At 36.8% G+C, this 15,436-nt stretch overlaps 1 protein-coding gene across 2 annotated transcripts; it reads left to right on the forward strand.

Annotated features, from left to right (window-relative positions):
• Positions 1-1,816: 1,816 nt before the first annotated feature.
• On the forward strand, positions 1,817-15,193 carry LOC102236043 (aminopeptidase Ey-like). Of its 2 annotated transcripts, XM_005796144.2 has the most exons (21): positions 1,817-1,831; positions 5,543-6,146; positions 7,585-7,727; positions 7,915-8,054; positions 9,067-9,193; positions 9,309-9,463; positions 9,543-9,656; positions 9,760-9,903; positions 10,041-10,106; positions 10,194-10,259; positions 10,698-10,870; positions 10,983-11,059; positions 11,171-11,304; positions 11,386-11,441; positions 11,528-11,675; positions 11,820-11,911; positions 13,432-13,542; positions 13,691-13,858; positions 14,038-14,178; positions 14,414-14,495; positions 14,625-15,193. In XM_005796144.2, exons 2-21 carry the CDS (start codon positions 5,545-5,547, stop codon positions 14,778-14,780), a joined length of 2,895 nt encoding a protein of 964 aa, XP_005796201.1. In that variant the 5' UTR covers positions 1,817-1,831; positions 5,543-5,544; the 3' UTR covers positions 14,781-15,193. The 2 variants fall into 2 exon arrangements, with proteins under 2 accessions (XP_005796201.1, XP_023187597.1); XM_023331829.1 differs by lacking the exons at positions 1,817-1,831; positions 13,432-13,542; positions 13,691-13,858; ... (1 more) ...; positions 14,414-14,495; positions 14,625-15,193 and adding an exon at positions 13,101-13,342 and having other exon boundaries at positions 5,531-6,146.
• Positions 15,194-15,436: the final 243 nt, after the last annotated feature.

Consider the following 15,436-nt stretch of genomic DNA (forward strand, 5'->3'; position numbering starts at 1 on the left):
CATGTGTTTTGTCTTTCAAAAATCCTAAACGTGTTGTGTTTTTCACTCTGCATAGTAAAACATACTGCAGTCAGCAATTTTACTATGCAAATAAAACAAACAAGCAAAATAAATCATCTTAAGTTTGTGCAAAGAAACTAAGTAAACTGTTGTTTTATTGAAACAACACTGGTGTCATGAGATCCTTCACAGATATTTTGCACAAAAATAAAATTAAGTAGAAATAACCATTATATATTTAATTTGCAACCAAATATTGTTTATGGTGATATAATGAGATTGATTATATTATATATATATTATGCCACCTCCTACATTGACACATCCAGTTATACCACTTCCTATCTTGGTACATGCTGTTATGTCACTTCCATGTGGGAGGGGAGGAGCGGGATTTCTCCATATTTGGCAAAATGACTATCATACCACATATGTTAAAAGGGTTGGGGTTTTGGGGGCAGGATTAGGGTCATGGTACCTGTCAAGTCTTGATTTATTGGTGTGTCATCTATCAAATTTGAATTTGACAAAAGGATGCCCTGTAAGTTTTTTTTCCATGTCTGAAATGATATTCTCATCATCCCCACCAAATTCTACATTCTTCCCTCACAAAGGCAGATCATTTGCCTCTGTAAGTGGTATACTGCTGAGACAGATACAATCTAATCAGCAAGAGTGTTCCTTTAGTATTTTGACACGCCTGGCTTACTTTTCTCATCTGAATGATCTTTATGAGGTCAGATTCTTCTCTGATGACTCTTTTGAGAAAATTAACTTCTGTGGCAGTGCAGTATTTCATTAAGAAACAGAAATATAAGCTAAATAGTTTGCTAGAGATCACAATCCGAGTCATCTGAATTTGAGGTATTTCTTATCTGTGTTCCTTTGCAGAAATACATAGACCTATACCATTCTGGAAAAAGCTCAGCATCTGTTCTGGTTTAAAGCAAATGATGGATGGCCTACTGAGGAAACCTCCCTTGTTTCTGTTTGTCTGAAATGCTTGGTGTTGCACAGTTCAAGATGATGACACAGGCTGATAACAAACGTTGCGAAACGGTCATGATAATGAGATATTCAAGCAACAGTCTTTTTTTTTAATTGAAGTAGTAAGCTAATGAGAGACATTCTGACATTATTATCTGAAGTTATTATTAATTTGGTTCAGCTATGTTGAATCTTCTCCAGTAAAAATTACAAACACCTGATAGGATATGGGAGTGAAACTGGATACACAGCTGCATTAATCCAGCATCATTGTATTCTGTCTTCATTGTTTCAGTTTGACATGAATCATCAGAAGAAGACAAGTGAAAAAAGTGTAAACTTGTGTTTAAACTTGAATGAAAACCTTCCTGTGTGAGGTGTTGAGGTTTTCTGTTAGTGTACTCTCTGGAATTCATTAATGTATCACTTGGATTCACTCCAAGCATTACATTCTCCTGAAAGGGGGAGCATTTATGGCTAGACTTTGTTTAATAAAACAATATAAGAAATGTATATTTGTTACAATTAAATAGAGTCCCACCTTTGTGATGAAATGATGCCAGTATCATCAATGCCTTCAACACAGAAAATCTCCCAGGCACAGTTAGAGGGTAATAAGTAAACTAGCACCTTTCACAAGTCAAAAACCTCAAAGTGCTTCACAATAATAACAAGCATAAAAAACACAGAGATGCTTGTGACAACATGCATTGAAAAATCTCAATAGACATGATGGAACAAGTTCCAAAATGAGTGGCAGTAACAGTTTTGTCCGTGTTCAATTATGGGAAAAAGTTTTCCCATATGGCATTAACAGGCAGAGCACTTCTAAGGACTTTGTAAGGTAAGTTAGAAAAGTGGCTGAATCCACTGAGAAAAGCCTTAAATTGAGAAATGGTGGAATAGTTTAGTTTCCTGTTGCTTTATATGTCTTTCTGTGCACATAATTCAGGTGTTCTTTCAGACAGGACACTGTTGTTTTTCACTCTCACCATGCACGCACATGAAAATCCACCTTGAGGATTATGTCAGAAAAGTTGTTTTGCTGTGAAAGAAGGGACCTGCATTTTACCTTAAAAAAGTCTTTCTATCTCTTTCAAGCTTCCAAAGAGAGTTAATTACTGCTTTTGCATTCCTCTGTAATTACATAGATTTTTCTTCTGGGAGTTGAACAGCCCTTTGGAAAGACCAAAAATCATAACAGATTAATCTGAGAAGCAAAGATAATGTTGATCCTTCCACTGAAAACCTTTTCAGTTTTTTCTGTGTTTCAAATTCACCTTGTTCACTAAGGCAAAAAATACAATAATAAACTTCAAAAAATACTTTTCTTGGCTTAACTATTTGCAGTATTTTGGCACCTGAAATTATTTTATCCTGCCTCTGTAAAATTAGATGCTGTTGCATATAATTACACAGGTGTAATTCTAATTGCCCTATAAACAATTTAAGTTAATCAACTAAAATCAAACATCTCAGGCTTTACTTGTTAATCATCTGTGAATGTTACAAACTCTCTTAGACTCTGAAGTGATCATAATTAAATTTTGAAATATAAACTCAGTGCCTCTACATATGTTACAAAATGTGTATTCACTCTAATGTGATTGTTTGCAATAGTTGTATTGCTGAAAATAATGACTTTTGTTAAGGCAGAAAATCCTTCTTTGTGTAAACTCAGACAGCGGTTTACATGAAAACTCTGTCTGGAAACTGCCGATATTTTCTAATGCTAATTGGGGAAAAGTTCCTGCATAATAGTTCACACCTCCACTCTGAGGGCTGGTTTTTAAAAACTCAACAAAAGCATTACAGTTTCGCCGAAAATGGACTCCATCTAAATGGAGAAACATTGTGGTTGACCCTCCAGGAATAGGAAGAGTGTCTGCAAACATCAAAGAATATGATCGCTCCCATTTTGTAAGCTCCACAGCTGAAACAAAATGCATGAATAGTAATATATCTTTTAAATTTACTCCAACATCGTGCCATGCAAATATTTTATTTGACAACCAGAGTTAAGGATGTACCACCATTCATTGGCATCTTCTGTGTTTAGGCTTAGAAGCTTCCTTGCTCACAACTTTAGCATTAGCGCTATCAACTTTGGCATGGTCTAATTTGCTGATATAAACTTTAATAATGCTTTCTACACAGAAATTTTATTAGTCACATGTTATATGAGATTTAGAAAGTTTCAATTGATGTGTTCATTCATAAAAGATCTGATATGAACATGTTAGCCTAACTGTTTTCCAGACACCAAAGATGATGGCAGATTCTTTGGGCATGATTTCTCATCAAAATTAAGCTGTTAATATAAAGCAATACATATACAATATTAAAAAATATAGCCACCTTCTATCCCATGGAACTTATATTTACTTATAATTAGTCACCTATTTATTTCAATTAACTGGAAAGAAGGAATAGTTGTTATTATGAGCAAAATAGAATATGAACTCCATCATTCATATTGCATATGAGCCAGATTCCAGACATCTGGGACTCCCAGTGGAGAGACTGCATGAAAAAGTCTTACTGACAGCAAAGCACAGCAGTTATTTCCAGGAATAAGGCGTTACTCTTGGATTGTTTCACAAAGAACATACTAAGGCAGTCAATCCAGGATTGACTGCCAATGCACTGTTTTATTCAGTGTATATCTGAATAAGACAGTGGAGAGGGGGAGAACACCTGCAGTTCCGTCACACTTAATAACTATTAATGATAGACTGTTTATTTATGTGCCTGGAAGTGTCAGTGCTGTGAAACAATCCCATATTAATCAAATTTTGCTGAGAGAAATAACCTCTCTCTCTGCAGCCAGCAGAGTTGTATATTTTGAGTTTTCTTTTTTTACAGTCTGGTATATTGAAAAAATGTGATACAAAAGTAGCAAACAATATCCTTCATTTTTCTTGAAGGTTATAGAAAACATGCAATTAAACTGAAATGAGTAAAACGGATAGATAATCAAAAATATAAATCCACTTTGGCAACCATAAAAAACGAGTAATCAATGAAATTAAAAAATCCTGCTAGATCTTGATTATTGAACCCAATCCTTATGACCTTGAATGATTCTGCAAGAATATGAATATTAAAGGGAGTGAATTATCTTCTCTTCTATTCCCCACATTTAGTCATTTTACAACCACAAACTTCAATATACGTCATAACAAATAGTAGTTTCCTGGGCTTGAAGTTGTATCAAAGTCTATTCAGATTGTCATTTGATTGTGAAGATAGTTGAGTCGCTCCAGGTGGCAGCCTGCTGGAGTTGCTCGGTTATAATCGTTCTGATTTATTCATTTAAAAATATTTCAGTCTTCTTTTTTTCTAGTAGAGGCATAATTCTTTGGATGATTATTAGCTCTGATTTTAGATGATGGATATTTGCTCTTACTGTATGTATTCAGCCAGTTATGATGCGTAACTATAGCACCATCATTTTATTCTTACAATCTGGAGGACCTGATTAGCTTCTCAAAGACAAAAAGTTCTTGAACCTCAAATCCAAGAGGCGTTGAGAAGAAGGCTTTGTGAATGCAGAGCAGGACCAAAGAGAAGAGATAGAAAAGGAAAGTTCAAACCTTCCCTTCCATCAATCATAGCTTAGCTTTCTAACCATGTGGCCAGACAGAGATTTAGTTAGGAGTGGCAGAGCTTGCCAGCATCTATTGGTGTCATCCAGAACACCATCGTCTCTGCTGCTCTAACATTGAGCTGGTAGCATGTTATGAAATGTCACAAGACTGTCATGCAGCAACATTGTCTTGTCTGAGGCCTCTTCAGATTTCTTTCAAGGCTGACCGCTACTGAAGATCCTTCCTACCCACAGCCTCACCATCTTATGTTAAGATCCAGCATATAAAGAGAGTGTTTCCACCTCCAGTTGGACACTCTTTCACTGGGCAGGTGGGGTTAAACCCAAATGGTTAATGATTTTCAATGATAGGCAGCTTTCACAGTGCCTTATTGCCCAGACAATCAATCAATTGAAAGCAGCAGCATTAATAGACTGACTGTCGGAGCCTTTTCATACACTGAATTTGTTTTTGACACGTCTCTCTTTCAAAATGAGATTAAAGCTGAGTGACATAAAACAAAATGTAGGCTTTAACTGTGTTAACTTGATTTTACTATTTTCTGTGATGCTGCTCCAGTCCTCTTAACGATTAAACAGCCACATCAAGGCACACTGGAAACATAAAAGCTGTGTACATACATACCAGGACAGACAGAGATCTGTTGCAAGTGGTCCACCACAGAATTTACAATGGGGCATAAACAGGAATTTAACCAGTCCATCTTTATAGTCCGGTTTTTAAAACTTTATTCATCATTATCATAAGCCACTGCTCTGGAAGTTTAAAATCTGGACAGGACTTTACTCTTATCATTAGGACATTTTAAATCTGAATGTTTTGCACTTTCAGCAGAGTCTCCTGCCCACGGTTTCAATGATTAACTTTTTGGGTTGGACTCTAAAAGGCAGGACATAAACAGAGTAACTGTCATCCTTCTGTATTCTTCCTCATCTGCGCTGGAGACATGGGAAGAGGATTCTACATCAGCAAGACAGTGGCAGTGACCTGTCTGGTTGCAACTGCTGGGGTTTTAGCAACAATCATTGGCCTCACAGTGTTGTATGCTCAGGAGAGATCAAAGAATGCTGAATTACTTCCAACCACTGCTGGACCCAGTACAACCAGCGCTGCTTCCACCGCACCATCTGGACCCAAAGAGCCCTGGGACTACTACAGACTTCCGGAAACCCTCTCTCCTGTCCTGTATAACATCACTCTATGGCCCCGGCTAACGCCCAACGCTGATGATCTGTACATCTTCACTGGACACTCCAGGGTTGTTTTCAGATGTGTGATCGAGACTGATCTCATCCTCATCCACGCCAACCAGCTGAACTTAACTAAGTTTGATGGATTTTATGCCAAACTGAACAGTTTGTATGGAGAGGCAGCCCCCACCCTGAAAAAAACCTGGTTGGAGGTTCCCACCCAGTACCTGGTGGTTCAGCTCAACGACCCGCTACAGCCCGGCAGATTTTATGAGCTCTACACGGAGTTTGTTGGAGAGTTGTCAGATGACTTTGGAGGCTTCTACAGGATGGAATACTTTGAAGACAACGTGAAAAAGTAGGAAGTTTTATGATTTTCTTTTTAACTTGGTCAGATTTAAGACTTAGTGCATTAAAAGAGATGTTCAGACAAATACATTTATGTGTAGCATTATGTGCCACAATAGGGGTGATACAACTGAAGTCATATTATTTTCTTTTAAATCAATATGTTGGCTTACAACGATGATAAGGGTGTCAAATAAACACAAGTACATCTTAATAAATTAGGGTATCCTTAAGAAAATTTATTTCTGTACTATTTAGTCCTTTATTTCTGTTAACATGGATAGCTAACACTTACAGCTAAGAGTTCAACTTGTGACTGATAAGGTGTTAAAGAAGTTAGATTGCTCTATTAGCAGCCAGTCTGCCCTTTTGGGTCTGTCTATCGCTCATCTTCCTGTTGACAATACTTCTCTTCATTTCCTCTGAAGGGTGTCAATGACAATCGACCACACAGCTGTCAAGTCAGCAGTCTTGTATTAGTCATATCATAAGATGGCTGTATTAAACATCCTTCTTTTTTTGGTCTTACATGACATTCTGTTTTTTTTTTTTTTTTACTCAGAAACTTAATATTGGGGTTTCTTTTGTTGTAAGCCATAATTATCAAGATGGGCAGAAATGAATACTTGAAACATTCTTTTTGTAAAATCTCTATCAGTTTTGCTTTTTGAATAAAATCAATGAAATTATTCTATTACTAATAGTTTAGTTAATTGTGATGCTCCTGTATGTGTTTAGTAAAAACACAGGATAAACCTAGCTTAGCTGAAACACCTTCACAGCTCTTCATGGACCATGTCAATGCAATATAGTCAATAGTTAAACAGAAGTTACAAATTCACATATGGCCATTTACATTTCCTTTTAAGTATGGAAAGACTGCGTTCTGTGTCCAAAGGCACAAAAATAAATTATTTTATTTAATCATTTATTTATTTTGCATACCTGCTCAACCCTGGATGGAGGGGGTGGCGCCTTTCTCCAACCCGTAACTCGGTGAGAAATGGAGTTCATACTGGTCAGTGCATCAGAAAAACTGGGATTTCTTGCTTGCGGTAACAAGCAACAGCTTGAGGTATCATGTGTTCTGGAAAGTGAGATGAAGATCATTTACATGTCATTGAAACTTGCAAGAAAATGTGCACCTTGCTTTTTCTTCTTGGCAATTGAAAGTGCTTGTTCAACACAAAAAATCAGTTATCTACTCTGGATAATTAATAACAGACAGGAACCACAAATACAGCTCAACTCCCTGGGGTTTAAAAGTCTTAGGAAATCCTTAATTTGATGCAGTGCATGCATAGATTCCCCAACGTATGATACACATTTAACAATTTAATGATCTTCACAAAATTCCAAATAATGGAATTATGTATATACATGAGTTTCATACACAATTTTTTTTCACCTGTATGTTGGATTAATTACTGGGTTTCCTGCTTCATCAGAATTGTAGCATCAACTCAAATGCAGCCAACAGATGCCAGGAAAGCTTTTCCCTGCTTTGATGAGCCAGCAATGAAAGCTATCTTCCATGTGACTTTGATTCACCCTCAGGGGACTGTGGCTTTGTCTAACGCCATCAACTACGGTGAGTCTGTAGTTGATGATTTGTATATATCATTAAGTTAAATTAACTTGCTCTCTTCATATTACTCTTTGGTCATTGTAGACAGTGACGTGCTTAACAACTACACCAATTTATTAACAGTCAGTTCCTGTTGTTTCATGTGGAACCACATAATTGTGAACCTGCTGTTGTTTTTGATCCTTCATAGATCCTGTCAACATCACTATGAATGGAGAGAGTTTCATTCAGACCAGCTTTGAACCTACTGAGATCATGTCTACATACTTGTTGGCTTTCATTGTATGTGATTTTGCATACATTGGGACGAACCCGGATGCAGCTGTCTTGGTAATTATTTAAAAAAAACCCGGTCAGAATCATAAACATAACTATTTTAATAGAATTCTTTGATTTTAATTAATGGGTGAAACTTATATATGTATTGAAATTAGTACAAGAAATCTCAACAGGCTTCTGCTTGTTAACATTAATGTGTGTAGTAGAAGTTTGGTAACTTTTCTTTTAAATATGTGCAATGAAACAGTCTCTTATGAACTCTGAAGGTAAAAAATAATGAAAAAACATAATTAAGCTGACATGTAAGTGAATTATTGCTAAAACAATACGGATGTAATGCAATAAACATCAGTTAAATATTACACTCAGATTTCCTTTGAACCCTGACCTTTAATAAAACAGATTGATGCAGGATCATAACAATAAACAGGACTAATATTTGCTGTTCTTACATTAGTTTAGATGTTGCTCTATTTACGAATCTCAAGAAAATAGAATGACATTAAAAAAGTTAGTAACTTTGTTTCAGTGTTTCTATTGTGTCATCTATGTCCTGCTGTTTCCCATAAAATAACATCATAAAATAACACATAAAAATAATTTAAATGCATAATTTTTTATGTTAGGGCACATTTATCCAGCAGACAGTCAATGACACCCTACACAAGGAGTGCTGGATCAAAGCTGATCAGTGGAAACTTGAGCAGATAAGGGAAGAGGGATAGAAAAATGTGCACAGGCAACAGTGCTAACTGCAGCCTTGAAGAAATTGTGAAGCAAAGCCAGTTGAAATATTTGAGGGAGATTATGAAGGTGTGGACTGGAGCTGGAGTAAAATTTTTGAGAACCATCACACAAAGATGTGCAGAACATGAACTATAAATGTTGTATTCTTTGTTAATGTTATCCTTGAACACACAAAACATTAGTAGAAGCAAAATGATTGAACTTAATGAAATGCAATGAGGGATACAGTTGTGCTGCCCTCTGCTGGACTCAAACATCAGATCACATCTTCAGCATTTTGTGATAGAGTGGAAGTTCTGTTTTCCACCTGTTTTAGATCAGGATCTGGGCTCGCAGGAAGGCCATTGAAGAAGGTCAGGGGAACTATGCACTGGAAAAGACTGGACTCATATTGGCATTTTTTGAGAACTACTACAACACGTCCTACCCTCTCAAAAAGTCAGGTAAAGATCTAAAGAAACTACTCAATCTGCTTACATTACCTGATTATGTTCCTATGGCTCATACTTTTGCAAGGAATAAAACATGACCTGCTCTGAATTCTGCTATTGCTTTTAGACCAGATTGCTCTTCCTGCATTTGGTGCTGGAGGAATGGAGAACTGGGGTTTGATCATCTACGGAGAGACAGCTCTCCTGTATAATCCTGGAGTGTCGTCTAATGGAGAAAAAGAGTGGGTGGCAACTGTCATCTCTCATGAGCTAGCTCATATGGTAATGTGTTGCTTGCCCTTTGTAAGTGAAATATATTACACTGTACGTATATGTATTCATTGAAGATTTCTCCTCTCAGTGGTTTGGAAACTTGGTGACCATGAGGTGGTGGAACGACTTGTGGCTCAATGAAGGGTTTGCCACCTATGTTTCTTATCTAGGAGCTGATTATGCTGAACCTGACTGGAATGTGGTGAGCATGGGTGTTTTCTCATGAAAATCAGCCCTGTACTCATGAGAAAAGTTGAAGGTCTTGAAGGAAAATATGTCTTGACATCCGTTTGTTTCCTTCACAGAAAGATTTAATTGTTCTTAATGAAATTGTCAGTGTGATGAGCGTTGATGCCACAGCTTACTCCCACCCCATCTCTTCCAAAGAGGAGGAAATCCTGAGTCCAGATCAGATCAATGAAGTGTTTGACTCCATCACATACAGCAAGGTAAATCATATCATCTGTGATCTAAACAGATCCCACACAGATGCTATCATAATGTTATTATCACTGTGTTTTATGAAGATACAATGAGGACTCCATCATCACGGCTCTCCAACTAAAATCTTTGTTTGTCATTGCAGGGTGCAGCAGTCCTCAGAATGCTCTCAGACTTTATTACAGAAACGGTCTTTTCTAAAGGACTTCATGTGAGTAAAGGTTACAAGGGATAAGCATGAATAGTTTCAATATTGTGTTAATAATAACAGAGGTTCGTAACAGAGATCTATCTGCAGACATACTTAGAGGAGTTTGCGTATAACACCACAGGCAACAAAGACCTCTGGAAGCACCTGCAAATGGTAAGACATCAATATGTATCTGTACAGCTTTCTTGTAAATAACACTTTGACGTAAAAGTTTGGGAAATACTTAAACAAATCTATAAACAAGTACATTTAGCAAACAAGCAGTCAGAGCCAAAAAAAAAGTTAAACATAATGTTCCACAAATCCCATATAACAGGAAATTGCAAAATAATAAAAAGTGGAGGGGTTAAATCACCAGCCCCAATGTAAAAAACTTGATAGGTTATCTTTTTGGTTAAGAAGGATTTCTTTCTCTAGACAAATGCATGACAACAAAGGTTCATTACGTTGCTGACTTCTGTAATAGGCACACTTTACACCAATTGGTCGATATAGTTTTCCCACTGAAAAAACATATTTTCAGGCTTGAACAGCTGCTGTCAAACAAATTTCAACTAATTTTTTTTTTCATTGAATGTTTCTTTTTTTTAGGCAGTAGATAAAGCTGGTATAGCATTGCCCCATTCTGTGGAGGTCATTATGAACCGATGGATCCTACAAATGGGCTTCCCAGTGGTCACCATCAACACCCAGACTGGAAAAATCACACAGGAACACTTTCTGTTGGATCCAGAGTCTGTTGTGGACACACCTTCACAGTTCAAGTAGGATTTAGCGTTTTATGGAGGAGTCACATATACCTAACAATGTGCTATGAAAAACTTAATTTGTTGTTTGTTTTCAATTGTATGTGTGATTTTATGAAATTGGTTCCAGCTACGAATGGTTTGTCCCTGTTACCTGGATTAAGACTGGTGGTTCTGAACAGCAGTACTGGCTTCTTAACAAGGAAGGTAAGAATCATTTCAAGTCAGTGAATATTATGAGCCACTTATAGAAAGATTATGATGATGATGCCAATTGTTATTAAATTAATAATTATTGCTAATATTTTTTTCATTTAGCCACAAACGCAGAACTGGTTCTTGGTGGCTCTGATTGGTTGGTGGCCAACGTAAACATGACAGGTTTCTATAGAGTCAATTACGATGAAACAAACTGGGAACGTCTTATTGCTAAGCTGATCTCAAACCATCAGGTACAACTTTTGCTGTGCCGCTGCTTTGTTTCTGTTACTAATGTCTGAAAATGCTGCTCATAACATTTTCTTTGTTTCTAGGAAATTCCTGTGATCAATAGGGCTCAGATTATTGATGATGCCTTTAATCTTGCAAAGTGAGGTCACACTTTTACTCAAATATTGGAGTTGAGTTTCTGTAAAAAAAAAAATACCAAGGAGTTTAATTTCTTTTTATTTTCAGGGCAAAAATAGTTGAGACAACTCTGGCTCTGAGGATGACTACATTTCTGAATAAAGAAGTTGAATATATGCCCTGGGAGACAGCCAAGCGTAACTTGAATTACTTCTTTCTTATGTTTGACCGCAGTGAGTTGTATGGACCCATGCAGGTTTGTTCAATATGATAAAAATATTGTGAAGTTAAAGATATTATACAACATAAATGGAATATTAAATGTAAATTTCTCATATCATCACAGAACAAAAATAATTACGGTATGTTAAAATCTTTATGTGTTGTCTTTATCCCTCAGGCCTACATAAAAAAACAGGTCACCCCCTTGTTTCATTACTTCCAAAATCTCACTGTAAATTGGACAAAGATGCCAGCAAAGCACACAGATCAGTAAGGATGCTTTGGATTTTTGTTTTGTTTTTGTGTTGTTGTTTTTTTACCATGAAGACCTTGCTCTTTTGTCACAGACAGTGCAGATACATTGCATGTCTTTACTGCTCAAACCAGTGGTAAAAACATGCAAAAAGCTTAATATAAATGTATCTTTAATTTATATTATGAATCTCACACTGAAATAATTAAAGACATCCACATTTTAATTGGAATTTCAGGCAGAAAATGAACCCCATGTTAGGAAATGTATATTTAAAAATCCATCAAGTTATTGCTACAGTTATTTTATCAAGTCAGATAAAATAACTGTAGCAAAAGCATTTTTGGTATCTATCCTTGACATTTTAGGCTGATCTCTGGGAATATTCAGTTCCCCATGTATGATCTCCAGTGTTCTTGGGGTGAAAAATATCAAAGGGACACATTTACACAGTTACTTGGGAATGACAAGAGAACATGACATTTAAATACGACAGGTGTGCTCCCATTCACCTTGTCTGTATGTGCTTTCATAAACACATAACGTTTTTCAAACATTATATGTTCTACTTCAAAGAACACTGTATGTGTTCTTCAGTATATACAAGTGAGACACACTCATTGTTATACCCTGCCTACCCTTCAGCTCCCAGGAAAAAGAAAAAAGTGAGACAGTTAAGGCGGAAGAGATGGTTGTCAGTAAGATAAATACCAGATGTTTCCCAACTTGCACTTTCTAATTTTAATTACATACATGGTATCGCTCATCCTAAGCTTACCTCCTTAGTGACTTCATGTCAGTACCGTGTGTTCTCTTTATTGCTTTTCATACCTAAGATTTTCTCTAAATCAAAGATTTATCCATTATGTCACAGCTGTGACACCTCTGTTACTGAAGTATGTCTCTTTATGAAGAGACATAAAGTAATTGTCTAATAGCTAAAGAAACCTTTGGCCTGTACTGCATACACGCTCAATGAGTTTTACTGGAAAATTACAAATGATAGTTTTCACTGTGGTGCTTAGGTTTAGGTTTGGCCTTTTTCTTCCTTTTTTGGACTCTGATGAACTCTCTTAAATCCAGAGTAACAGGATGTTTCAGCCAGACCAATTATCCATATTTAACTGCTGTTGTTTCTGTGGGTTCTTGTGTTGTGACCTTTGTCTGTGTCTGTGTCTTCTCTCTCTGTGTCTCTTTTGACTGCAGAGCATTAGAGCCTTGCACAGCACCGATACCACTGCTTTCATCATTTCCACATACAGTTTTGATGTGTGACGTTTTTGCTTTGGATGAAAAAAACTTAGATTATTTTTCATTTGGATCATCCCAGCCCTATTTTATTTTTACTGGGGCACAGTGTATGTGTCTGGCATGTAACTGATACCTGGCATCTGGGGAATAAAATATTAAATGTTTCCAGGTACCCATTGTAGTGTGCTCTTGCACCACTAGAGGTAGGAGTACCCCTAGCTGGGAATCACTGCATTAAACCATTATAATGTCAGGCATTCTCACTGTGCTTATGTTTTCTGTCCAGATACAATCAGATCAATGCAATCTCCATGGCCTGTAGCTCAGGAGTGGAAAGCTGCAGAGAACTCACATCTGGCTGGTTTAAAGAGTGGATGAACAACCCTGCTGTCAACAAGTAAAGTCTTTTCAGAAAGTGGAGCGCTTGTAATATTTCCTGCATTTTTCTTCCAATTCATTGAGTTCTTGGTATTTCCTTTTGGACCTTCCATATTCATAAACATTTGTACAGAATTGTTTTGGTTTATTTTTACTAAACTATGCAGCATCAATGCCAACCTGAAGTCCACAGTGTACTGCAATGCGATTGCAGCTGGAGGAAAAGCAGAATGGGACTTTGCATGGGAAATGCATAGGAACACCACGATTGCCTCAGAGGCAGAAAAACTTATGCTTGCTCTGTCCTGCACCAAAGAGCCCTGGCTGTTAAACAGGTTTGTCACTCTCTCTCACTCTGTAACACACTCACACGCGCACCCCCGCACCCCCGCATACCCGCACCCCTGCACACCCGCACACAGACGGTTAATGCTTATTGTGTGATTTTGAAACGGTTTGAGAGACTTCTATGGTTTTAGTTTGATTCTCATAACAACAAAACTATTCTGTTCAGGTATCTACAGTACTGCCTGGATCCAGAGAAGATCCGGAAGCAGGATGTATCTTATACTTTTATTTACATTGCACGTAACCCTATCGGGCAACCTCTGGCTTGGGATTTTATTAGAGCCAACTGGGACTACATAATAAACGAGTGAGTTTTCTCAGTATTCAAAGATTTTGCAAGATTTTGTTTGTGTTTCCTAACCATCTCTTTTGGTAGACTGACAGGATGGGGTTAGTCATGTGCTGTTGGAGCAAATAAATCAGCAAAATACATATTAATAAAAACATTTGTATTAAAGTGTCTCTCAAAGCAGCTTTGTTTGCTAACTTGAATGTTAGTCCAAGAAATGACACCATTCTGTTTGTTTTTTTTCTTTCTTCAGATATGGTCGAGGATCAATTTCCCTGGCAAGTATTATTAATGGATTGACGGAACGATTCTCTACTGAGTATGAATACAAACAGGTATGGATTTAATAACTAAACTGTTAAATTCCATATAATCCAAATAAAGGTGATGACACTATTTCTTAAAAACATCCTTTTTGATGTTAAGTGGAAATGATTTTGCTTTTCCCATCCTCTCTTGTGTAGTTGGAGCAATTCAAAGAAGAGGTTCAAGCAAAGCTTGGCTCAGCAGATGTGACTTTTGATCCAATGCTGGAGAGAACCAAGGCCAACATAAACTGGGTGGCCCTAAACAAGAAACCACTGTCTGACTGGTTGATCAGTCAAACATCTGGAATTTAGTGATCCAAGCCAGTCAGTGTACGGGGGTTTAAATCATGGAACAGATTCTTCTACAACCCTTTTGTTCTTTTGCCTGAAAGCAACTATGTATTTAAACTCTGTGGATATTTTTTATCAAATATTTTTAATGAAGTGTTTTGGTAAAAATATTTTATGAAATAAATGTATTTGACTACATGTTTGCTTTTTATCAGGACAAAAAATTCGGATCTAGTTAAGATTTTTTAGGTGTCCTCGACAACATTAGTTTTTTTAACATCTTACTTGAAGGATATTTCACCTCATTACATGTTTAGGCTGAAATTTACAACGTTCTGAAACAGATTCTGTTTATGCATTAAGATATTATTTTTCTTTGGAATGAAATGTGTGGTTGAAAGTTTCACAACACTTTCAGAAATTAAACCCCAGCCAAACGTCTGCCTCTATTCTGACATATTTGCACGCATTGATATATAATGTAGCTTTTAATATTAAAAATACTAAAATTAATAGGAATAGGAACCACAGCTCAGGTGGGAGAATTTGTTGGCAGGATAATTATTTGCTGTGGAATAGAAAAGAAAATCTGGCCTTTATTAAAGATTTTTTTAAAAAGAAAGCCTTAAACAATGCCTTGGATTGGAGGGTCTACATGCAAAATGCCACTATAAAAC

Source organism: Xiphophorus maculatus, chromosome 4 (genome assembly GCF_002775205.1).
Source record: "Xiphophorus maculatus strain JP 163 A chromosome 4, X_maculatus-5.0-male, whole genome shotgun sequence".
Classification (NCBI taxonomy): domain Eukaryota; kingdom Metazoa; phylum Chordata; class Actinopteri; order Cyprinodontiformes; family Poeciliidae; genus Xiphophorus; species Xiphophorus maculatus.

Bases quoted from the DNA above. Each gene is read 5' to 3' on its own strand.
- LOC102236043 (XM_005796144.2), top strand. From the start codon at position 5,545: ATGGGAAGAGGATTCTACATCAGCAAGACAGTGGCAGTGACCTGTCTG. The intron at 10,871-10,982 runs GTAGGATTTAGC...AATTGGTTCCAG, and splicing joins GACACACCTTCACAGTTCAA to CTACGAATGGTTTGTCCCTG. The intron at 11,442-11,527 runs GTGAGGTCACAC...TTTTATTTTCAG, and splicing joins GATGCCTTTAATCTTGCAAA to GGCAAAAATAGTTGAGACAA.